Source organism: Mus musculus, chromosome 2, assembly GCF_000001635.26.
Source record: "Mus musculus strain C57BL/6J chromosome 2, GRCm38.p6 C57BL/6J".
Taxonomy (NCBI): domain Eukaryota; kingdom Metazoa; phylum Chordata; class Mammalia; order Rodentia; family Muridae; genus Mus; species Mus musculus.
The window spans coordinates 121,149,599-121,174,606 of record NC_000068.7 but is presented as its reverse complement, the minus strand read 5'-3'; the positions used below and the strand labels follow the sequence as shown (position 1 = coordinate 121,174,606).

General features: G+C 42.6%; 3 protein-coding genes across 24 annotated transcripts in view; 1 reads left to right on the top strand and 2 right to left on the bottom strand.

Moving 5' to 3' along the window:
• Tubgcp4 (tubulin, gamma complex associated protein 4) overlaps positions 1 to 3,964 on the bottom strand; it is a 28,128-nt gene extending 24,164 nt beyond the window's left edge. For 4 of the 5 annotated variants that reach the window (NR_110985.1, NR_077245.2, NM_153387.3 and 1 more), the window contains exons 1-2: positions 3,136 to 3,439; positions 921 to 1,049 (exon numbers count right to left, since the gene is read on the bottom strand). Coding sequence is in view for 2 of the 5 variants with exons in the window: in NM_153387.3 (NP_700436.1) it covers positions 921 to 1,049; positions 3,136 to 3,213 (207 nt within the window). In the remaining 3 variants the exon portion in view is untranslated. Of the gene's footprint in view, positions 1 to 920; positions 1,050 to 3,135; positions 3,440 to 3,896 lie in introns of those variants that run through there. The other variant, XM_030251863.1, reaches the window with a different exon arrangement.
• On the top strand, positions 3,459 to 16,334 carry Zscan29 (zinc finger SCAN domains 29). Of its 3 annotated transcripts, NM_001290819.1 has the most exons (5): positions 3,482 to 4,797; positions 5,204 to 5,408; positions 7,889 to 8,563; positions 10,405 to 10,860; positions 13,058 to 16,334. In NM_001290819.1, the coding sequence occupies exons 1-5, from the start codon at positions 4,483 to 4,485 to the stop codon at positions 13,909 to 13,911; spliced, it is 2,505 nt and encodes an 834-aa protein (NP_001277748.1). In that variant the 5' UTR covers positions 3,482 to 4,482; the 3' UTR covers positions 13,912 to 16,334. The 3 variants fall into 3 exon arrangements, with proteins under 3 accessions (XP_006500545.1, NP_001277748.1, NP_001277749.1); XM_006500482.4 differs by lacking the exon at positions 5,204 to 5,408 and having other exon boundaries at positions 3,459 to 4,797; NM_001290820.1 differs by lacking the exons at positions 5,204 to 5,408; positions 10,405 to 10,860; positions 13,058 to 16,334 and having other exon boundaries at positions 7,889 to 8,970.
• Positions 15,167 to 25,008, bottom strand: part of Adal (adenosine deaminase-like) — a 19,397-nt gene continuing 9,555 nt past the window's right edge. For 11 of the 16 annotated variants that reach the window (XM_006500351.3, XM_030252181.1, XM_006500359.3 and 8 more), the window contains 5 exons: positions 24,261 to 24,387; positions 23,396 to 23,476; positions 22,039 to 22,177; positions 19,788 to 19,888; positions 15,167 to 19,272 (listed from right to left, as the gene is read on the bottom strand). In XM_006500351.3, the coding sequence (XP_006500414.1) occupies positions 19,060 to 19,272; positions 19,788 to 19,888; positions 22,039 to 22,177; positions 23,396 to 23,476; positions 24,261 to 24,387 (661 nt within the window). In that variant the 3' untranslated portion in view covers positions 15,167 to 19,059. Of the gene's footprint in view, positions 19,273 to 19,787; positions 19,889 to 20,004; positions 20,113 to 22,038; positions 22,178 to 23,395; positions 23,477 to 24,260; positions 24,388 to 25,008 lie in introns of all 16 variants that reach the window. The other 5 variants (NM_001355748.1, NM_001290811.1, NM_029475.2 and 2 more) reach the window with 3 other exon arrangements.

Here is a 25,008-nt window from a genome sequence, read left to right as displayed (position 1 = left end):
CACACAGATGCAGCAAGCAGAACTCAGACCCATGCAATAAAAGTAAATCTTAAAAGCATCAAGACGCTCATCGAGGGGACATATAAAATATGGCTTGTCTTTCAAGGATCCTTCAAGTTGTCTGGTTGGTCCCTGCTGCTCTCCAGGCAGCCTGGCTTGACTGAGAGTCTTTTCTGTAGCTGGGCTTGTCTGAGTGTGACTCAGTGGTCTTTATTATTTATTCTTTGGAGGGAAGAGCCTAGTGACTCTGGTCAGCTTCATATAAAGCTTCTCATATCGTTTTATATGAGGAAGTAATGGTTAACAGTTAGCTAAAGGCTATGATGGAGGTAGAGATCTGGGTAACCAGGCTCTCAACAGTACAGAAGTACAGAATTCAGCTCCAGATGTGTTACAGAACCTTGTGTTCAGAGGTTAGAAAACACAATGTAGTCAGCCAGAAGAGGTTACAAAAAAAAAAAAAAAAAAAAAAAAAAACCAGAAGGATCCTGAAGTTCCTAAAGAGAAATGTTCATAGGATGGACATGAGACCAGACGGGTTTACAACCAGCCAATGTTATTCTGCTCTTATGGCATTACAGAAAACCTGAATGAGTCTTCATTCATCACTCATTAACACAAAATGTTGTTACTGTTGCTCATTTTAAAACAAACAAACAAAAACAAAAAATCAAAAGAAAGGACTTTCTTTTAGAAGTTGAGAAGTAGGAATTCTCATTACATAAAATCTGTGTAAGAACATGAGTAGAGTTTTTGTTGTTACCCAAGAAAAGTCAGAGATCTTGCCTTCCCTTGAGCATTTCCAGTGATTCATAAACTCAGGAGTATTCCAGAAATTTCTAACTTGCTTTACCAGTGAATTCACTGCCTGATAGCACTCCTGCCCTGTAGAAGCCCATATCCAGATAACAGGATCTCACCTGTTGCTGCACATGGCCTGTATACTGTTCAATGAACTCAGTGAATCGAATGTAGTCTGTGCCAAGCCGGCAGAGTCGATTCAGGACACTAGTCTCACTGGGGTGAAGAAATGGAAAATCCTGGGAAACCTGAAAGAAGAGGGATAGTCATAAAGGAAGCTAATGCCTGCTAGTCACCAGTCATAAAGGAAGCTAATGCCTGCTAGTCACCAATCAAGGTTCTTTGCAGCTTAAAATGCTTTCTATTCTCTTTTCTATTTCCTTTCCGTAAGGTGCCCATGGTTTTACATGGTTTTAATTTTCCTTGTTACTGGGTTGGTAATTCTGGTTAACAAGGTATTGTTACACAATTACAAGGTCGTGTTCCTCATCCAGATGTAATTGCTTGTTCTTAAAATAGGTACCCTAGAGAAAGAATTCACACAATAGGAGCTGGAAAGATGTTCTGGGACTCACATAGTAGGAAATTCTTGCAAGTTGTCCTCTGACCTACACAGAGGGGATCAGGGGAGAGGAGAGGAGAGAGGACAGACAGAAACAGACAGGGACAGAGACTCCCTTGGCTTATATCTTCAAATTATGTTTTGCTTGAAAGCTTAGGCAAGTTACATCATGGCACCTCTCAATGTCTTAGTTTTCAGAAGTAAAAAGTGGAGATAACTGTGATAACAGATAATATGAATGACAGGTGTTAATCACAGTTACAGATTCAATATATATGTATGTGTGTCTTTTATTACTGATGACACTTCTACAGTTATCAATTTTTTTGTGACTTTTTAAAAATATTTTTATTAGGTATTTTCCTCATTTACATTTCCAATGCTATCCCAAAAGCCCCCCATACCCCCCCAACCCCCCTACCCCCCCACTCCCACTTTTTGGCCCTGGCATTCCCCTGTACTGGGGCATATAAAATTTGCAAGTCCAATGGGCCTCTCTTTCCAGTGATGGCCGATTAGGCCATCTTTTGATACATATGAAGCTAAGAGTCAAGAGCTCCGGGGTACTGGTTAGTTCATAATGTTGTTCTACCTATAGGGTTGCAGATCCCTTTAGCTCCTTGGGTACAGTTATCAAATTTGAACACTTCTTGTTGACAGAGTTTTAGAAAAGTTCTAGGTTTAAGATCAGTGAAATGGCTCAGAGAGTCAGGCATTTGCTACACAAACCTGAAGACCTGAGTTAAATCCCTGAAACCTACACAAATGTGGGAAGAGAGAAGTGACTCCATAAAGTTGACCTCTTCATACACTCTGTGACATATATGCCCACACTCATACAACATAGACACATACTCTAGTTTTAAAAAAAAAAATTCTAGTTTAGGCTTAATTACTGTGAAAAAGTCAACTCCACCTTGAAGTCACTGATACCATTTTACACAACACACTTAGACACATTTGTAGTTGTCATTCTTTTCTTTGCCTTTCTCTGCCCTCTGTTCCCTTCTTTTCTTGCTTTCTTTTTTGAGAGAAGGTTCCACAGTGAAGCCCAGGCTGGACTTGAATCACACCAATAATCCTGCTTCAACTTCCCAAAGGCTGGGATTACAGGCACAAACACTACGCCTGGCTATTAAACTCAGTGTTGCCAATTTAGTTTCGGCAAAATATTGAGTATCACGCTATATCTGGGCTTCTCACGGGGGTTGGGGGAGATAAAGGAACAGAGGGGGAGAGGAAGAGAAAACAACTAACGGGTACATTCCTGTTATACTCTTCTAATTACAGGAAAAACCCCCTCTCAAGTTCTTCACCTGGTACAGAAATTTTCGAAGAAAGGAGGGAAACACCATATGTTTACAAATTCATTTTTTTCATCCAACACAATTTACTGAGTATTGTGTCTTGAGCGCTTTGTATACATTTCCACTACTTTCAAAATTCAATTTGAATCAATGCAAGAGTTCCCTATCCCTCCCCCTTTTCCCTCAAATAACTATCATCTAATTCCAGCTACACATTTAGGGATTCAGTTTAACAACAAATTCATATGCAGTGAAAAGAAGTGTGGTTCTATCCACTCCTAGTGGTTCTCTAGCAGGAGTCGCGGGACCGCAGGGCCCCCATAGCCGGAGCTCCGTAGGGTTGGCCCTCGGTTTCTCCCCGCTCGCGGGCGCCGGTCGGTTGGAGTTCCCCGGGTCCCGCCCCTTCGCTGCGGCTCAGCTGCACCCGCCGCGCGGCAAGCGACTCGTCTCTGACCCCCTGCATACCTGCAGGCCACTCCGCTTGTTCCAGGTGAAAATGGACCCTGGGTACCCACTCAGGGCCAAGAGCAGTTCGTGAATCATTTCTAGGGCGGCTCGGGAGTCCCTAGATCTACCACCTCCTCTTTTCAGCGCCTCTCCGGGCGACCCCTCACACCCAGCGGAATCTCTTGCCCTGAATCCCCGCAGTCCACCGGGAGAGGAGATGCCACAGAGCCGCGCGCCGCATCCCGGAAGTGCGCGCGGCCCAGGCGCCCACCGCCTCGCTCCCGCCGCGGAGCCGCGAGGAGGCGCCGGTGCCGTCGCGCATGCGTCCTGGGCTCCAGGAGAAGCCCGCTCGGACTTCCGGCTTGAGAGCGGGACTGAGGCTAGCCCAGGAGGGGAAGGGATGAGAGTGAGTTGAGAAGCTGGTTGAGAGAGACGCGGCCTGGGGTGGGCCGGCGGGAGTCCTCAGGACGCCTTGGCAGGGTCTGTGGCATTTTGACCGACTGCCGACGTCTCCCAGAGTGACCCGGCCGGAGGGAAGAAAACAAAGCTGGAACTTGGCAGCCGCCGCTGTGGAGCTGTGCTCGAAGCCCACGGACTCGCAGCACCGGCCCGCATCGGCCTCGTTCTCAGGAGACCCACCACTGCCGCCCCTCGAGCTTCCTCGCTTCACCAACTCCTGTAACTCTCCCCTAGTCCACCTCAATTTAGAAGCCCAAGTCGGCTCCCCCGGTGCGCGACCTTCCCCATCTGTCGCCCCGGAACTCTTGCCGAGTTCTTACTTCGTTCGGGAGGCGCGAGCAAGAGACCCAGTGTTCGGCACTTGACTTTGGTTCGGGGTGGAAATTTGTAGTTTGGTGTTCAAGGGGCGGGGCAGACACCAGGAGCTTCTGGAAGGACGGCGGTGGTTCTAGGGGAGAATAGCCGGCGCTCGCTGGACAGAGGCTTTTTGTTGTCGTTCGCCAAACGTTTTGACCGATTTGATCTGGGGCGCTAATGATTTACCTGAGGTGGGAGCGAAGCGGACAGATTTTTCTTTTCTCTGCAACTTCCTGGGGATACTCTAAACGTCACCTAGAAATGCAGTTTTTAAAAGGTCATTTTCACCTTGCCTATTGATTTGCTGTCCTGAAAAGGTACTGCCTCAGAAGGCCACTTCGAGCATATTGAAAGTCAGGCCGGCTCTGACAAGGTTTTAAACATGTAAAGATACTCTCCTCAGATAGCGCCATTTCTCTCTACTCTAGGATAAAACTCCTTTTTACAGAGAGACTCATCTGCAGGTGTTTCTCCAAGGGCATGCAAAGATAGTGTAATAAGTCCTAGAACCCAGACAGTGAGGAGAGAAACGGCTTTCTGCTGTGAAAGATGGCCAAACCCACTCGGAGAGGAAATGGCACAAGCTCTGAAAGCTTACGACAGCGCTTCAGAAGATTCCATTACCAGGAGGTGGCTGGGCCCCGGGAGGCTTTCAGCCAACTATGGGAACTTTGCTGTCGGTGGCTAAGGCCGGAGGTGCGGACCAAGGAGCAGATTGTAGAATTGTTGGTGCTAGAGCAATTCCTGACTGTGCTACCTGTGGAGATCCAGAACTGGGTACAGAAGCAATGTCCAGAAAATGGAGAGGAGGCGGTGACACTGGTGGAAGATTTAGAAAGAGAGTCTGGAAGACCTGGACATTCGGTGAGGAGGAGGGGGAATACAGTCAGAAGTGTGTGGCTGGGGAGAGACAAGGATGGAGGGGCAGTTTAAGATCAGTCGGATGTAAAGAGGTTTGGTGATTTTGATACTTCTGATCTGGAAGGGTTACTTTTTCAGGTAGGGCTTGCTTGGAGATGCCTACTCTGTTACAGTAAGTCTTTCACTTCAGTTTCTTAAGAGAAAAAATGGGGGAAGTTTCTTTTCCAGCTGCTATTTGGGTTTCTGTTTGATCTTTCTGCAGTTTCAACCACTCTAAGCTGATGATAACGGAATAAACACTTGTCTGTCCTACTCCCCACCCTCCACTCTGGCCTGGCCTCAGAGGATGGTCTCCCCCTGGGAATGCCCCTTGTTATGACCATGTCAATTAACGGGGGGTTATTTCTAGGTCACAGTCTCTGTGAAGGGGCAGGAAATGCACTCGGAGAAGATGACACCCCTGAAATCATCACAGGAGTTATTAAGTGTTCTGCAGGAGTCAGTGGAACCCCAGCCCAAGGGTGTATCCAAGAAAGAGAGGGCAAGAAGGCCAGCCCTGAGACTACAGGAGCAGATGAACCCAAAGGAGAATCTCAGACCTTTTCAAAGGAGCGGTGAGGAGTAGATGTGTGTGGGAGACAGAGCCCTCTAAGCTGGGAATAGGGTTGGGAGTAGTGAGTGGGGAAGGTTTCAGGGATAGTGGCACCTGTGTGGCACCTCCCAATGTGATGTTTCAGGACCCTGGAAAGGCAGCTAGCTCAACCCTCTGGTAGAGTAAGTATTTTTGTATCTCTTCCTTTGATAAGTCTGCCTAGTTCTCACTATAATCGGAATACTTTTATTTCTGGTGATAGATGCTTATTTTCTAGACCCTCTTCTATACTGAAGACACCTTCATTCTAGTAGTTTTTCTTTCCCTCTGTTCTTTATTCTTTAAATCTAAGTTCTTATTCTCTACATTGGAACCTTGAAGTTCTCTAAATACTTGATTGTGGAGAAGGAAATTATATCTGTGTTATTCTTGCAAGATGTTGTAAAGATGTAAGAATTTTACTTCAGAATTTTGCAACCTCCTGCAGTATAGCCCAGCATTACTACAGAATGGTCTTTGTTCACCTGGTAACACCATGACTCTTAGCTTTCCCCGGTGCCTTTGGATCTAGTCACTTAGTCATTTTGTAGAACTTGTTTTTCTTTTTTGTGCTCTATTGAACTCTATTTTGTTTTTGTTTTTGTTTTTTAAGATTTATTTATTTATAGGTAAGTACACTGTAGCTGTCTTCAGACACTCCAGAAGAGGGAGTCAGATCTCATTACGGATGGTTGTGAGCCACCATGTGGTTGCTGGGATTTGAACTCCAGACCTTCGGAAGAGCAGTCGGGTGCTCTTACCCACTGAGCCATCTCACCAGGCCTGAACTCTATTTTGTTTATTATTATTTAAAACTTAGTGAGGTTGTTTTGAATTCTGATCTTATCATCCAATATGACCAGTAATAGCATTCTTGGTTAGTTTAATAATGGTCTTTAGTCATCCATTGGAAGTACCCCAACCTTGATATAAGGAGCTGCAGAATCAATCTTACTGTGTGCTGCAGGGTACATATACTGCAGTAAGGAAAGGTACCTGTTGGCCAACAAGCTGGCTCAGCTGATAATGGTACTTTCTGCACAGCCTGATAACCTGTGTAGAAGTCCATGAAGTTGTCCTCAACCTCCACGTGCACCATAGCAAGTACACCATAATACGTGCACTGTAGCACGTGCACCCCCACCATATATCATGCATACACGATGAACGTTTTATTAAAGTACCTGTTCTCAAAAAGCTTACAATATGATTTAAGAGCACACAGTGAGCTATGAATATGTACTGAACTCAGCTGTTTGAAAAAAGGGTCAAGTTGCTCAGTTGTCCTGTAGGGGTTTGGTAGTGTGGCCATGAGATGGGGTCCCAGGAAACACCTCCTGAGGGCAATGGCAAGGAAGCTTCCTAAAGGATGGGTGAGTGCCAACAGGAGGAAGGGAGGCACAGAGGTAAATGAGAGTGTACAGTGTTCTTGAGAGAAGAGGAATGGACAGAATATACTAGACACCAAGGTTAAGGCTCAGCAGGACAGCAAGTGAGCTGAGGGGCAGTTAGCACAGCGACTGTTGTGGTGCTAGTTATAGGAAGAGGAAGAGTCTGGACATGAATGGAAAGGAGGACATGCTGAGGGAAACACTGAGAATTTGGTGACTGAGTGTAGAGGACCTTCCCCCCCTCCCAACTAAATTTAATTCTCAGGAGTGAAGTTAAAAAAAAAAAAAAACTAGAAGAGACAGGAATGAGTGACTGAGAAGTGCTAGGATCTGCAAACAAGTGGTGTAGAGGCTAGGGAGCAACCTGGAACGGAAATACCTGCTGGAAACTTACCACAGACCACTTTCTTCTCTTGTTCTGCTTTAGAAGACAAATCAAGCTCTTTCCTATCCTATGAGGTTTCCTGTATTTTCTATTCTTCAACCCATTGAAATTTCTGAAAACATTTCCTTTATAATTTGTTTGTTTGTTTGTTTTTTAAGACAGGGTTTCTCTCTGTAACCCTCACTGTCTTGGAGCTCACTCTGTAGACCAGGCTGGCTCAGAGGTCCACCTGCTTCTGCCTCCTGAGTGCTGGGATTAAAGGTGTGCAGCACTACTGCCTTTCTCCTTTATAATCTTGTAGATAAAAGCTGTGAAAGTAGCTCAGTTTGTAGAATGCAGAACACACAAGGCCTCATTTGATTCCCAGCATTAGATAAAACTCCGCTAGGCATTGCACATGTAATCCCAGCACTGAGGTGGAGGCAGGAAGATCAGAGGTTTAAGGTCATCCTCCACTACATAGCCCCAATCATTGCACATGTAATCCCAGCACTGAGGTGGAGGCAGGAAGATCAGAGGTTTAAGGTCATCCTCCACTACATAGCCCCAATCAGGCTAGTCTGGGCTATATGAAACCCTATTTCAAACAAGAAGATAAAATCTCTTGAATGAAAGAAAGGCTTTTTGTTGTTTGTATGATACTTTGATAACAAACTGTGATACTTTGGTTTGTTTCCCTGCAAACAGGATTTCCATTTCCTAAACCCAATGTGGTGTCCAGGTTGGATCAAGGAGAGCCATGGATCTCAGATCTGCTTAGCTCCAAGGAGAAGGATGTCCCAAAAGGCAACACAGGAACCAGTCTATTACCATCCAAGAGAGAGAGAACCTGCTGGGTGGAACAGGGTCACTGGGTATTTGATGATGAGAAGGTGGTGGGTGTGCACTGGGGCTACAAAGAGACTAGAACACTCCTTGCAATTCTCAGTCAGACTGAATTTTACGAAGCGCTCCGAAACTGTCACAGGAACAGCCAAGTGTATGGGGCTGTAGCTGGGAGGCTTCGTGAATATGGTTTCCTCCGGACTCTGGAACAGTGTCGGACCAAGTTCAAAGGCCTTCAGAAGAGCTACAGGAAGGTCAAGAGTGGTCATCCACCCGACACCTGCCCCTTCTTTGAAGAGATGGAAGCCCTGATGAGTGCCCAGGTCATTTCATTGCCCATTAATGGCCTGGAAGAGGCAGCCTCCCATTCTGCCCAGGCAGGCAGTGATGCTGAGACGGAGAAGCCAGGGCAGAGGGACTGGCAGCATGAAGATGGAGAGGAGGCTATAGCTGAAAGGTCAGACAGTGATGACCCGGAGGCAACCCCCCAGGACCCTGACAACCCACCTGCACCTGTCCTGTTCCGAAGCCCAAGTGGTAAGAAGCTTGTCTTGGGCTTTGGGATTAGGTTTGAGGAGCAATGAAACTGGATGTGGAACCACTTACCAGCTTGGTCATTTTAATAGGAAACAAGGTATTTCTCAACACTGCATTATATTCTCTTTTGTGAGCAAATCATGAGATAAAAGTAAGAGGATAGATTTTTTCTATCTCTTTTTAGTGCTTGGAATCAAACCTGGGACCTTACACCATGTAGTAAAACACTACACCCTTGAGCTACACCTCAAATTTCAGATATAACTTTTCAAAGAAATATACCCAAAATCCATTTTCTGTTTAGGAAATGAAAAAAACAAAAATCAAAACCCAGAAAAACCCCTCCATATCCCTCCCCCTTTTTAAAAGAGAATTTTTAAAATAAATAAATCATGGCTGAAAGAAAATGTTTTTCATTATCTTTGTTCTTATCTTTCCCTTCCTTTCTAGTTTTTTTCTGGTCTTTTGTTCTTCCCTGTTTTCCTTTCCTCCCAGTAAGTGAAAATAATGAAAAGAGGTGTTCTTAGATGGGAACTGTCTGAACCTTCCCTCTCTTTCCTTGGGAACCTTCAGGCAGGATATAACCATCCTCTGTTCCTTTGCTAAAAGCACTAAAGAGGGACCTGCAGTGGACATGTGTCAGGTTGAAGATACACTGGTCTTGCTTCTTTCCTCATTCTGGTCTCTGCAGTCCTTCCTCCTGCAGATCAAGTACATGAGTGTAGGACCCTTCAGGTCTTGGCTCTTGCTGGGGTTGCTTAATGGAGATAGTAACAGATGAAGACAAGCCATGATGGGAATTTGGCAGCAGTGTGATTCTGAAAGGGGCAGTTCCTTAGAATTTTAAGTCATTATTTTTTAAAATTATTTACAATTTTATGAATTTTACTTAAAAAAACTTGTAAATTAAAAACAAAATAACAATATCCCACCCAAACTAACCAGAACCAGTTTGACTATTGGTTCTGAAGCAGGGAGCTTCTTCCCATTGAAGTTTACACTTTTACTATCCAATACTGAATCATCCTATAGGAAACAGAAGGTAGGGATGACACATTGCGGGTCTTTTTTTTTTTTCCCCTGACAAATGGCTTTTCTAGTTGGGATCAGAACTGTAGAGAAATTAGTAAACAGGATGGGAGACGCACTGCGCACATGCACTTAGGTATCTACACGATTTGTTTTTCTTGTGACACAGTGCCTGATGAGAATAACTTAAGGAAGGTTTATGCTGGCTCACACTTGGAGTGTGTGCATCCTGCAGTGTTGAGAGCTGCTCTCAGTGTGGCAGTAGGAGTTGGAGGTAGCTGGTTATGCTGCTGCATCTGTAGTCAGAAAGCAGAGAAAGTGAAGCATGCTGGTGCTCAGCTTGCTTTCTTCTACCTTTTAATTCAGTCCAGTACCCTAGCCATGAGATGGTGCCACACAGTCAAGGGTGGGTCTTCCCTTAGGTAAACTTTTCTGGAAACACCCTCACAGACATGCCCACAGTATATCTAGTCAAGTTCACAGTGCATACTGACTGATCCAATGATCATGTAGAAAGACGACTTTTAAGTCACTAAATGGTACTAATAAAGTTCTCTGAAATCACTACAGGATACAGAAACAAAACTATAATTCATGTAGAGGTTTGTGATGAATCTAGGAACCTGAGCTTGGACGGCCTTCCTGTCTCTCCTTTGCTTATAAATTGAACCCCAGGCCTCTTGCATGTTTAAGGTACATTCTGAACTAGTGTCTCCAGCTAACTGGTTTTCCTAGAAGCCGGCAGTAAAACTGAAGAGTTGAGGCTCTAAAGCACTGGGTTAGGTGATGCTGAAATCTCTCTTCTGGTGCAGGTGTACACTGGGGCTATGAAGAAACCAAGACTTACCTTGCAATTCTCAGTGAGACTCAGTTCTACGAAGCCCTCCAAAACTGTCACCGCAACAGCCAGTTATATGGAACAGTTGCTGAGAGACTGTGGGAATATGGCTTCCTTAGAACCCCAGAGCAATGTCGTACCAAATTTAAAAGCCTACAAACCAGCTATCGGAAAGTCAAGAATGGCCAAGCACTAGAAACCTGCCCCTTCTTTGAAGAAATGGATGCTTTAGTGAGTGCCCAAGTTGCTGCCCCACCTAGTGATGACCAGGAGAAAGAAACAGTTTCTTGTTGCCTCCAGAGAACCAGTGAGGCTGAACCTGAGAAGCAAGATGAGGACACAGAAGAAGATTCAGATGATGAAGATGATACTGAAATACCTCCAGAGGCTGTTATAACCCGTGCCCCAGTCTTATTCCAGAGCCCCAGTGGTAAGGTTCTTTATTTCTGTTTTTTGAGACGGGTTTTTTATTTTGGTTTGGTTTTAGCTGAGATTTCCCTTGAACGCTGAATACCCAAGGATGTCTGCCTCTACTTTCTAAATGGTGGTATTACAGGTGTGTGCTTCCATGCCCAACTAAGAGTCTTTCAGTTCTCATAGTATAAGTAGCAAAAGAGATGCTATAGAAATTAGGTGAAAAACCTTGAAATTGAGAGCTGGCCACTATACCGAGCTCTTCTGAGTTCTTATCTTTCTTCCTATGTTTCCTATCTATTAAAACAGCTCAGTGAGAAGATGCAAATTATTAATGTGGCATCCTTCATTACACTACAATATCACTTGAGATAGTTGCAAACTTTGTAGATTTACTGTTATTTTCATGTGATGCTAAAGTGATTTAGTGCAAGTAACTTAAGCCCTAAATTTGTTAAGCATTAAGACCTTGGGCTGGAGGTATAGTTTAGTGGTAGACTGCTTGCTTGCTCAACATGCCCCAGGCTCTGGTTAATCATTCCCATTGCAAATAAAACAAAAACTACATTACAAGGTTGATGTAACTGTGTGACTGAGGTACTATGTGAAGTATCCACCACAGTGCTAGGCACATAGTAGGTATTCAATAAATAATAATTATCACTTCCATAAGTCTTTAAATCAGCATTCTGATGTTACATTGAATGTTAATATTTTACTAAAAATGTTGACTTCTGGGCTTGGGAAATGTTAAATAATCCTTTTGGAGGTGCACATATTAAAGATTCTAAGATCTCAATGAGTCCAGCAAATCTCTATTTTTATGTCCCACCTTAGTGTTAATCTTCTAGGAAATTCATACACCAGCTGACACTCAGTATTCCTTTGCTTGTAGATTTAGTCTAAGGAATTCAAGAGCCAAAGCTAACCTGAAACCTGTAAATGAGTGTAACTTTTCATAGTTTAGGATGAAAGGCTGGCATTTGCTTTTTAGAATGTTAAAAAAGCTGCCTAGTTGGGCTAATGTTTTTTGCAACATTTAGGTTTTAGAGAATGTCTAAAGATGCTTTTCTTTTGAGGTTCTTTGTTCTTTAACAGATGCTAAGTACTTTTTTTCTTCCCTGTTTTTTGCCTCCTTTAGCATGCACTGGAATGTGAGGGGGAGGGGACTTACCAAAAACTACTTCTGGATATAGAAAATTTCCAGGAGATGTTCCTGAGTGTTTCCTTTTAATTCCTTTAATCACTGCCAGTGGACAAGACCACAGTAATCCCGAGAGGCAGGAGAATGACAATGTGGAAAGTGTCTTTCTGTAAACCCTTCTTGCTGTTGTGAGTTTTTCTGCAGATACTGGATACTCAGAAAGGGTTGAACAGTAACAAGCTTCTACATAGGCTATGTAGATGAAAGGCTTGTGACAGATCCAACACAGGGAAGAAAAACACTAGAATTTTAATATAATCGTAATTTGGGTATAAGAGCTTTTCTATTTTATATTATTATTATTATTATTATTATTATTATTATTATTATTATTATTATTATAGACAGGGTCTCTCATTATGCAGCCTTGGCTGGCTTGGAACTTGCTTTGTAGACCAGGCTGGCTTCAAATTCATAGAGATCAATCTGCCTGCCTCTTTTTCCCAAGTGCTAGGATTAAAGGTTTATGCCACCAATCCCAGTTTATGTCGTGCATGTGTGAGCTGTGTACATATGGATACAGTGTCCAAGAAAGCCAGAGGCGTCAGAGTTGCAGTCACTGGAGCTGGAGTTACAGTCACTGGAGCTGGAGTTACAGGTTGCTGTGAGCCCTTCTGATATTAGTGCCAGAAACTGAACTCAGGTCCTTTGCAAAAGCAGTATGTCCTTGACCTCTGAGCCATTTCTCTAGCATCTCCCATGTTGCTAATTTAGGGGGCACATATGTCATGGCACATGTCTGAAGGATAATTCATGGAACTGGTTCTTTCATTCCCTCGTGTGGGTTCCAGGAATTGAACTCATGTCATCAGACTGAGCAGCCAGCACCTTTACCTGCTAATCCATTTCCCACCCGCTACCCCAACATATGTTATGAATTCAAAACGTGGAACTCACTGACCATTTATCTGTAATCCTCTAAGGTAGTACTTGTTTCTCCCAGCTTTGCTTTGTTGTGGTACATTTGTTAGGGAAATGAATAACTTTTCAAATTGTGTTCTTGTATTAGGTTTCGAGGCTGGATTTGAAAATGAAGAAAATTCAAAACGGGATATTTCTGAGGAAGTACAGCTGCATAGAACATTACTTGCAAGGTCTGAAAGGAAAATTTCCCATCATGTTAATCAAAGTAAAGCGAGTAAGAATAAATGCTCATCAGAAAGCCAGTGGGAAAAGACTCAAAGAGAGGAACAAAGACAACTAGCATTCCCAGAGAAGAATATAGGTAAAGTCCTGACCTATCAGAGGCCAGGCTTGGAAGACAGACCTTATAAATATGTCAAGTATGGCAAAAGCTCTGGTTCAAACTCCCATCTCAGGTATCCGGTCTCCCATGAGGTAGAGAACCCATATAAATGTGCTGACTGTGGGAAAAGCTTCAGTCGGAGTGCACGCCTCATCAGACACCAAAGAATCCACACCGGAGAAAAACCGTATAAGTGTCTTGACTGTGGGAAAGGTTTCCGTGACAGTTCCAATTTCATTACCCATCGGAGAATCCACACAGGAGAAAAACCGTATCAGTGTGATGAATGTGGAAAACGCTTCAACCAGAGCTCAAGCCTTATAATTCACCAGAGAACCCACACAGGAGAAAAGCCTTATCAGTGTGAAGAGTGTGGGAAAAGCTTCAATAACAGTTCTCATTTCAATGCACACAGGAGGATACACACAGGAGAGAGACCCCATGTGTGTCCTGACTGTGGTAAGAGTTTTAGTAAGAGTTCTGACTTGCATGCACATCACAGAACCCACACAGGAAAGAAACCTTATGGGTGCCATGACTGTGGCAAGTGCTTCAGTAAGAGCTCTGCCCTTAGTAAACACCGAGAGACTCATACTCGAGAAAAGCTGCTGTCATAGTCAGTGCTTAAGCCAGCCCCTGAGGAAGGGCCTTGGAAACTGTAGCACTTGCGAAGTCCTTTCCTGCTTTGTGCCCAGCTGGCCTAGGAAGCACTCCTCAGGATTTTTTACCACTTTATTTCTTGTGCTTCCCAGATCTAGATGAGGCCAATGGCATCAGCTTCAAGATTAAAAAGTAGATTTTGGTCTGACCTGATGGTAATCCCTCTCCCCTCTCGGTGCCTGTGTTGTTCCCTGAGAGAAGATATGGTAGTATATGCTGAGAGAAGATATGGTGGTATATGCTGTGGATCTCACCTGTATCCTTCACTCACACCGTCATTCAGTGCACGTCAATTGGAAAACCTGTTTCAGCAGTTTTTCAAGAAGCTGTGAGACTTGGGCCATTTCGCTCACTTAAACCTGTATATACTCTTCATTTATCTTTAAAGAGTTTAAAGTCCATCGTGGTTCTATCTTTTCCCAAGAATCTGGAGCTGGGGATCTATCTAGCTCAGTGGTAGAGCACTTGCCTAGTATGCACAAGGCCTTGGGTTCAAACCTCAGACAGAAGACAGACACACACACACACACACACACACACACACACACACACACACACACAAAACCTGTACATGTGAGGGGTGGGGACAGATAGAGTGAAACAATGTAAGTTTTCTATAAACACTGAATTTCTTAGTTTCTTCCAGAATCTACAAGGACTCTGGAAGTATATCCTACAATAGATTATACTGCATTTATAGCATCTTGATTTTTTTCCTTTCTTTTCCCTCCTTGCTGCCGCTGCCTCCTCCTCCTCCTCTCCATCTAAATTGCACCTGTCCCTTGTGGACTAGCAGTCAAAAGAGCAAACTAGAGATGTGGCGATAGAAAAAGCAGTTAAAGATGCCCACAGGAGTCATCTGTTTCTCCTACACTCCACACACCTAGTATAGAGTCATGCAGCCAATGGGTGCTCAGTACTAATTGCCATTTCCTCAAGTATAGGTAAAACACACTATACCCTAAATGACAAGGAAAGTGGTGATGCTACCAGTCTGTACACACACACACACACACACACACACACACACAACTATATATAAATAAGAGTATCTATTTAAGCACAAAATTACAAGTTTTTACAATCAATGGTATTGACTTAATTCCCACATATTCATAGATGTATGATAAAAGCCTTGTACAGTACAAGTGAAAACACCCTACTGTGTCCTTATACTGGAAAACAGTTAATACATAGACATAGGCACAAATATATAGTTGCAACATTTATTATTTCTTGAAAGGCAGGGTCTCACTACGTAGCCCTGGCGACCTGTAGCTTACTATGGAGATTTCACTGCCCTTGATCTCAGAGATCCGACTGCCTCAGTCTTCAAATTGCAAGTATAGAAGTACAGGTGTACATCACCATGAAAACTGGCAACTGGGTTAAAGACATTTACTAAGCCTAGTAGTGTTACTACACAAGACATACTCTTTAACATAACTTGCTCTGAGAAAAGTCTAGAAAGTCAGCATTCAAAGGAAGGAAAGTAACTGGGTAAATTGGAGTGGGGCAGACTGTCCAAAACTAGTTGTAAAACTGATGCTAGGTGGGTGAGAAATGGGAAAACAGTGAAGCAAAAGAGGAGAAAATATAAAGCTCACTAAAGCTTGAAGTAGGAAAAAACCTTAAGAATGCATGATAGAGCCGTAGAGTCTGCAGAGAATCAATTAGCAGAGACAGGGAAAGCTACAGGGAGACCCTGAGTTGTACTGAGCTGTGGATACTGCTGAGAGGAAAGCAGCATGGCTCTGGGAGGTGAGTTTAGGAGACTAGCTCCTTTGGGAGATAAACAGCAGAAATTACTGTCTATTGAAGATACTTTGATGAGCAGGTCAGAGAAAAGATGACCATGGCCAGATGGCCAAGACATGGAATAACTAATTTTCACATTTATTAAGATCTGAGATAGTAGCAAGGAGAAAGACTATCCTAAAATTTATTAGGATGAGTAATTAATTGTGGTTCTGGTACTGAGGAATTGTAAACAAAGAAGTAACATTAGCAATAAAGGGAAAATGGTATCTCAATTATGCTGCCTAAGCAAGCAAGAAGGTACAAGAAACCCCTGTCTAACGCAGGGCCTCAGGATCCGAGACGGCTTTGGAAGTGAACTGCAATGCCAAGGAAGATGAGATTATTGTGAACTGCAATGTCAAGGAAGATGAGATTATTATCTTTAGTATTAATCTGTCTATGTATAGTATTGTGGAAACAGGCATAAGGGTATTAGTAGACAGATGGTTCCAAATGTCTTGTATCTTAAACTGCTTCTGTTTCTCTTCCTATAAAGCAAAATAATGTTTATACCTAGTCTGCCTCTCAGGGATATCATGTTAATAAATGTTATGCCAATAAAGTGCTCTGTTTTTCTTCAGCTGTTTCAGTACAAATTTTATATATACAAACTATATAAAATTATTAGTTTGGCCATAAGTTCTTATAATCAAGATGTGGATGACAGAAAAATAAATTCTCTGATATTTTTCTTCTTGTTCTTTTACGTTACCTGTCTGAACCTTTACATTGTAGGCAAAGAAATAAATTAATATCATATCAAGTTAACTGGGCAAGGTTTTAAATTATATAGGACCAACTCATCAACTTACAAATGAGAAGACTAAAAAGAACAGGGTGTACTCTCATTACTAGAGGAAGAACTAGTTTATCTCAAACTACCTCACAAACAAATAGTGCCAGTGCTGAGGATGGCTAGAAGCAAAGGTAAAGCCAAAGAGAAAACACTAAGGGGGAGCGAGAGGTCCAGGCCTCTAGCCCTTCCGTGTCTACAGCCTTTGCGGTAGAGAAGAGAGTGTCGTCTGCTCTCATGTCTCCTTAGCACTGTTACTACTTTTCCATATTTTCTCACTGAATATATACATACTGATTTTCTGTCAATTTTTATTCTGTAACACTTTGAAAGGCTATAAAATGCCTAAACGGAGGGTGGGGATGTATCTCAGTGGCAGAGTGCTTGCCTAGCATGTGCAAGGCCCTGGATTCAATTCCCCAGCACAGTAAAAAAAAAAAAAAAAAAAATCATTTTACAGATTTTATCTGTATAAGTGGATATAGTTAGAAATATAAGGTTATAAAACAGTGTGTATTACAGAGACAAAATTTGTAGCTGTGACGAAAGGATGGACCATCTAGTGATTGCCATATGCAGGGATCCATCCCATAATCAGCTTCCAAATGCTGACACCATTGCATACACTAGCAAGATTTTGCTGAAAGGACCCAGATGTAGCTGTCTCTTGTGAGACTATACCGGGGCCTAGCAAACACAGAAGTGGATGATCACAGTCAGCTATTGGATGGGTCACACGGCCCCTAATGGAGGAGCTAGAGAAATTACCCAAGGAGCTAAAGGGATCTGCAACCCTATAGGTGGAACAACAATATGAACTAACCAGTACCCGGGAGCTCGTGTCTCTAGCTGCATATGTATCAAAAGATGGCCTAGTCGGCCATCACTGCAAAGAGAGGCCCATTGGACTTGCAAACTTTATATGCCCCAGTACAGGGGAACGCCAGGGCCAAGAAGGGGGAGTGGGTGGGTAGGGGATTGGGGGGGTGGGTATGGGGGACCTTTGGGATAGCATTGAAAATGTAAACGAGGAAAATACCTAATTAAAAAAAAAAACAAAACAAAAAACAGTGTGTACCCTAAAAGGCAGACACAAAAATCCCAACCTTAAAATTGAACTAAGGGTGCCACCAGGTTTCTTCTCTGAGATCAGGGAAGCCATACATTCTAAGAAGGTGGGCTCTCTTACTCTTTCACTCCTGCTTCTCTCCCTTGCCTCTTGCTCTCTTGTTCCCCCTCTCTCCACGTGGTCAAGGATGCCTCTACTCCTCTCTCCTCTCTGCCTTTCTGCCTCTACTACTCTCTTAACCCCCCTCCCCATGCCCTAAACAAACTCTATTCTATTCTATACAAAAAAAAAAAAGAGCAATTCAAGCATACATTATTGTTTTAGTGTTTTTAATGCTGTGACAAAACACCATAACCAAATGTAATGTAAGGAGGAAAGGGTTATTTCCTCTTATAATTTGTAGTCTGTCATCCTGGGAAGTTGAGGCAGGAACTAAAGCTGAAGCCATGGAGGAGTGTTGCCTATGGCTTGCTCCTCGTGCCTTGTTCCATTTCCTTTGCTTTCCACCCAGAACCATGTCCCTAAGGGTGGTATCACCCTCTGTGGCATGGGCCCACTAACTGATCAAGCACTGATTGGGCCAATCTTGTGGGAATATTTTCTCAGTTGAGGGTCCCTCTTCCCAAATGACTCTAGCTTGTGAAAAAAACCAACCAAGACATTTGTTATCTGCTAAAGTCGGCTAATGTGGCCATGGTATATGTGTGTTTATATAAGTCTATACCTGTAGGCTATCATGTGGGCATGGGATTATTGGTGATCTAAGAACCCTAGAAGCCACAATGCTACCATTGCTACAAAGATCTTTTAAGAGAGTCCTAGCACTGTAGAGGTCCTGGTAGCTTCCACAAGGAAGCCAAATAGAACCTGATTTTAAATCAGAAGCTCCAGCTATGTGTCTTTTTTACTTCAAGCCAGTCGTTCTTTTCTTTTCTTAAACTGAAGGGATTACTCCAACCCCCGTTATATATTTCTAAAGATATTAGGAGAAGGGCAAAGCCAGATTCTAGCTTTGTTACTACAGTCACCTGACAACTAGGCACCCACACAAACAGTTCAGGTGTGCACTGTGACCTAACATCAACAGTCTAAAAAAGTTAATACTTGAAAGGGTAAAAGGAAGTGGAAGGAGTCTGATTAAACCTAACAAAACAGAGATTTCCCTGAAGACAAAGAGTTTCAACTTCTCAGAAGGTTCACGGTCACAAATGTCTAAAGAGCACTAAGTGTAAAAACAAGAGTCACTAGGAAATGAGGGCTAAACAACCCTCCAGCAAAAGCAGCATGGAAGTGCAGCCATGCAAAACCTCGAACTTACCAGTTGAAGGGGCTGGAGTTAGACCCCATATATACTTGGCTACCCAAATTCAAGGGAAGTCATTTCAAGTGGGCAGTAACTGAGTAGGATACACAGGGCAGGAAGATCTTGGCTACAATGTATAATCAAAAGTAGTTCACCTCATTACAGTTTAACACTTTCTGCTTCAAGTGAGTCCACCTTTTTCTCAGTTCAGATCTGGTGTTGTCACAAGCAAAGATGTAGTTGATGGATTCATAGGACAGATCCCACACCTGAAATGGGGTCAAATTAAATGTTTCTGCTGCCAGTTGATATTCTTGAGAAAGGTATGTCGCAAAAACACCTTTATCATCAGTCTGCAATGCAAACAAGAAGAGTCCAAAATAAGATGCTTTGTAAAAATTAACTTTTTTTTTTTTGTGGTTCAGAATCGTATTTTCCCATTTCAGGACTCTAAACAAGAACTTATAAAATGCACATCTGTAAAAAACGTGTTTATATTAAAAAAAAAAAAAAAAAGACCAGAGTGCTTCAACCCTGACTGCATGTTAAAAGCACATAAAGAAAATTTAAAGCATATTCATGCCCAGGGCTCATCCAAGATCAAATAAAGCAAGAATCCTGTGGCATGGGTACTGGGCACCAGCATCTTTTTAAAGCTTCCCCAAATACTACCCTATTGCTTCTCAGAACCAAATGAAATTGCCTGAGCCCTCTGCAGCCTCTCCTTCCTCCCCCCCCCCCACCCCCACCCCCAGCTCTGCTACTGGGACATTTCCTTCAGGCACTCAGGGAAGACAGCAAGCAAGATAGTAAGTATATGACTTAAGTCAATGTAACAAGAAAGAAGCAGAAATATAATACTTCTTACACAGATCACAGAAGGATGAGCAATGCTGTACCAAAATCCAAAGTGATGCTGATCATAAGAAGGGACTGTCTGGCTTTTGATGTTTGAGGTCAAACAAAGTTCTAGAAGAAAGGGGAAAATCCATCTATTAAAAGCAAGTAAGTGAACTCGTTCATCGACTGCCATGCAGATCCACAAGAAACCTTCCAAACTCTGCTGATTTAAGCAGTTTCATTACCCCACAAAATGTTCATTACTTGTGATGTGGACTTGTTCTGAGTGGGGATGTGCCTCAGCAGAAGAGGGCCTGCCCTGCACATGTAGAGCTCTGCATTTGCTTCCAACACTACATAGAAAAACACAAAATGTGCTTCAGATAATGCACTTGTACCGAGATATGTATTATCGCTGTGACTGCCACTATACCCAACTATAATGCTTTCTTCAGTGATTTGCTTCCCTTGCTCTACCAAGATGGAGAGAAAGATTACAGGCCTGGAATATAACCAGCCTATCACAATCCTTCATAGGGCTTCACATCCATTGTTTTTGGTTTGTTGTTTTAAGAAAAGGTCTGGCTATATATTCCTGACTGGCTACGTAGACCAGGCTGCCTTTGAACTCACAGAGATCTATCTGCCTCTGCAGTGCTGGGAATATAGGTGTGCTATCATGCCCGGCCTAACACTGACTCTTTTTTTTCTTTTCTTTTTTTTTTTTTTTGTCTTCTGATGAGTTCTAATGAAGGAAACTGTCTACTTCATTTACTGCTTTATTCTCAGCAAATAAAGTCACTATTGGTGTAGTGACTGTAACAAAGTCATTATTTCATAAACAAAGCAAGTGTGCAATGATCAGTTGGTATGGAAAAATAGCTTTACAATTTCCCAACAGGTTTTTTAATTTTTATTTTATATGTCAGATGTTTTGCCTGTGTATGTCTATGTGTCACTTGTATGCCTGGTGCCTGAGGAGGGAGGCCAGTAGGTAAGTGGTGATCCCCTGGATCTGAAGGTACAGAGAGCTGTGTGCTCCCATGTGGGTTCTAGATATTAAACCCAGGGCCTCTGGAAGAACACCAGTGCTCTTAACCACTAAGCCACCTCTTCAGCACCAATTTATCTAGTTTTTGAGACAAGTTTCCCTAATTAATCTAGGATAGTCTCAAACTAGTAATGCTCCTGCCTCAGCCTCCTACATGGTAGGATTATAGGTCTGTGTTACCATGCCTGGGTATAATTCTTAATTAAATGTTATACATTTCCATAACATGAATTTTATATTTGTTACATTTATTTAGAGGTAAGAAGAGAGAGAGAGAGAGAGAGAGAATGAATATGAATATGAATATGAGAGGAACCTGTGAGTCTCCAGATAGAACTCAGGTCATCACAGTTGGCAGGATACTTGTGAACCATCTCACTGAACCTATGTGTTAATTTTATTATACTCATCTTCAAAATTCTAAATGACCTTTATTTTTTAAATTTTCTGTATGTACACATGAGTGCAGGGCCTTGAGGAGTCCAGAAGAGGGCACCAGATCCCTTGGAGCTCTAGTTACAGGTGGCTAATTGAAACAGAACTCCGTTGCTCTGAAGAGATGGCTCTCTCCATCTTCTCAACCACTGAGCCATCTTTCCAGCCGACCTTTACTTTTTATTCATTCATTCATTCATTCATTCATTCATTCATTCATTCATTCATTCATTCATTCATTCATTTGGTTTTTCGAGACAGTAGATCAGGCTGGCCTCCAACTCAGAAATCCACCGGCCTCTGCCTCCCAAGTGCTGGGACTAAAGGCGTGTGCCACTACCACCTGGCTCGACCTTTACTTTTTAAATAAACAAACCAACAACGAAACAACAGAAGATTGAGTTCCTAACACTAGGGACTGTAGCAGTCAGTACGATGAACACAGGGACAAAGACAGAAAAAGAGAGAGGGAGAAAAAGAGGGGGAAGAGGAGAGGGAGAGGAACAGGGAAACAGAAAGACACACACACACACAGACAGAGGGAGAGAAAGAGACAGAGACCTGCCCTCCTAAAATTTATCTTCTAATAGAATCTAAAAATTCCACCACTTAAATGAGACCAAGAAAGCACACACACAATCAGGAATCAGGAAACGTCTAACAAGACACCGTGTCTTACTTTGTAAATATCTGAATTATAGATCAGTACTTTTCCATATAAATCTTGCAATCCAGGGCCTAGAGAAAGAAGGGCTAAAGGGGCGTCTAGGCAACATGACAGTCTAAGTCTTACCGAGGGGTATCTGGTGTTGCCTCACGAAGTCCACTTGGTCCAGGGCCCCTGCCTCAGAGGCGCTAAGGAATGTCCCATGCCCAATTCTGTCAGGGAGCAGACTCAGCAGCATCTGATTTTCTTTTTCCCTGTTTGGAATCTTCAGAAGAGTGAGAGGAGGGGATCAGTGGCCTCTGCTGGTAACCAAAGTATTTCATTCTGCCCTCTGAGTAGTGAATACCAACACTCTTAGAAAACATAATTACTTAAACCCTCTCAAACCTTCTTAGCTGTGTTAGTCATTTACAGCCTAATAATAATCTTATGAACTGTGAACATAAAGCTAAGAAAAATGAATTTCCACACAAAAAATAGTGATATATTCTATATGTATATATGTGTGTACGTGTGTTCACATATATTAGGAAAAAAAGGACAGAATTACGTTCACTAAATTTAATGCCACCTCTTGGGAGGATTTTACATCCTTTTCTTTTGGTGCTGTAATTCCTTATACTTGAAATTTCTTCAGGCATATAAAACTTTTAGTCAAAAAAAAAATGTTTTTAAAAACACCTCACAGTCTGGGATGGTGGAAGTAGGGGAACTCTAACTTCGTGAGCCTCACACTTTTCTCAGCGCTTGTGCGCTCATGCTGTATATTGACAAGGTATACTGACATGGACACACTACAATCAGGAATCAGGAAACGTCTAACAAGGCTCATTTTCTCCTAGGTGGACTAGAAAGCAAATAACAAGAACATTTTTTTCTTTTTTGGAGGGGGGGGTGGGGCAGGGAGAGTTCAAGACAGGGCTATAGGAGCCCTGGAACTTACTCTGTAGATTAGGCTGGCCTTGAACTCAAAGATCCACCTGCCTCTGCCTCCTGAGTGCAGAGATTAAAGGCCACCACTGTCCAGCTAGCCAGAACATTTTAAATGAACTATTTTCTACTCAATGCAGCAAATAAGAAACTAAGATCCCAAGCAGGTTCTGATCCGGCACAGGCTGGGGATAACTGGTTACAAAATAATGAGAAAACTTAGAAACAGTAACATTAAAGCAAATCATGCCTTAATGTTTTAATTATCATTTAAAAATACTTCTAACTCCCCCTTCTAAAGATGTCTTCTAAATAGAATTGTGACACATGTCAGAAACCCTTGCACTTGGGAGGTGGAGGCAGAAGGATCACAAGTTCAAGGTGATTCTCGGCTGCCACGTGAATCGAGGCCAGTCTGGATTACATGAGACCACACCTCATAAAAAGAAAAGGAAAAAATGTTTTCCCCAAGATAGGCTTATTTCTAGTTACTTACAGACAACTCTTCTTTTTAAATTATAATCTGTCCTCTCCACTCTATAACAGTACTTACCTCGGCAAGATGCAATGCCAACTTCAGACCTGCTTTTTTAGCTTCTAAAAGAGGCTCCAAGAAGTCGTTAGCTTGTCCTATCTTAAAGATAAAATGAGGGTGCATGAGAAGTCTGAGCATACTAAGGCATGTGGGGTTCTACCCCAATAAAGGGGTAAAATGATGGCACATTGGTTTCTTCCGAACCTCTTGCTTATGGAGAGCTATGTGTTGGACACTTTAGGGAATATACCATGAAAAGGATATCCCTGACCTTGAATCTTAAGTCCAATACCAGTGAGCTAAGCTCAATACCTAAGTTGGATATGACAGGCCAAAATTTTTATTTCTGAAAGACACATAGTTGTTTAGTATTGTGGAGAACTCACTTGGTTTAGAAAGCTTTCATAATTTAAAAAAAACAACAAACAACACCATACATGTAAATCACAAAAACAGACAAACATCAGAAACAGCTCACAACAAAGAACTATCTGGCCCCAAGTATCAGGATTTTTGTTTGAATCTTTCACTCAGGAAGCTCATGAAAGCTTTCTTTCTAGGGGGTTTATGGCATAATTACACTCAGCACCTTTCTCTATTCAACACACATAATGCAATTAACATGCACGCAAAGACTGTTACTAGTTGTAAGTTGTCTTTAGAAGAATGGAGATTGGTCATATCCAGTAACAGCTATGACCTATTTTTATGGTATTTCTTTTAAAACCCCTTAAGAAGAGCCATGCTATGTATTCTGGCGATCTAGAGCAGAACAGGGCTTCATTTGGTGTCTGCTGGACACAAATGCATGATATGAAGCTCCAAACTGACCCTCACCCCACTGACTGATTCTGCCAGTAGCAGAGAAAATGTAGTAACTTACAGTTGGATCTCCACTGAGGTCAAGGCCAAGAACTGTATTCTCAGTAGAGAGGAAGAACTCTTTAGCAAGTTCGACAGTCTCCCTGGCTATTGTTGGGCCACCTCTTCTGTCAATTGCCATCAAATACCTTTAATATAAGAAAAATACAGTTGTTACTAACTTGGCAGAAAGATATGATAAAGAAAATCACAGATGAAGCCAGGCATAGGTGCATGTGTGCCTATATCAAAGTACCTGGAAGGTGAGGCAGGAAGACCATCCTGGGCTACAATGTGAGTTCAAGGCCGTTCTGGGATGCAGGAGAAAAGTCTCAGGAAACCCAAACCAAAACGAAAACCTCTAGTAATTTCAAACCAACTGATCCCAGAAAGGCTACCTTTAATCATATGCCTTCTGCTTACTCAGCTGCTTCACTGAGTTACTTAGCACAAAGCCACCGGGAGTAAGGACAACCCAGAACCACAAAATTATCAGAGAATGAATGGGTGGAGTTTGAGGCCAGCCTGGGCCACATTACACCATGTTTAGACCCGATCTAAAGCAAAGCAAAGCAAAGCAAAGCAAAGCAAAACAAAACAAAACAAAACCTACATTTGAAAAACTAGTAATACATATAAAAAAGACACTTCTGAATGTTGACAGGAAAGAATGGCGGGCTACTTGGATATGGCTTACTATATAAAGTAGTGAGTCTAAATATGACATTGTAGTCTGCTATACAGAACAAGACATAAATGCCTAAGGAGTA

Bases quoted from the DNA above. Each gene is read 5' to 3' on its own strand.
- Zscan29 (NM_001290819.1), top strand. From the start codon at position 4,483: ATGGCCAAACCCACTCGGAGAGGAAATGGCACAAGCTCTGAAAGCTTA. The intron at 4,798-5,203 runs GTGAGGAGGAGG...GGTTATTTCTAG, and splicing joins CTGGAAGACCTGGACATTCG to GTCACAGTCTCTGTGAAGGG. The intron at 8,564-10,404 runs GTAAGAAGCTTG...CTTCTGGTGCAG, and splicing joins CCTGTTCCGAAGCCCAAGTG to GTGTACACTGGGGCTATGAA.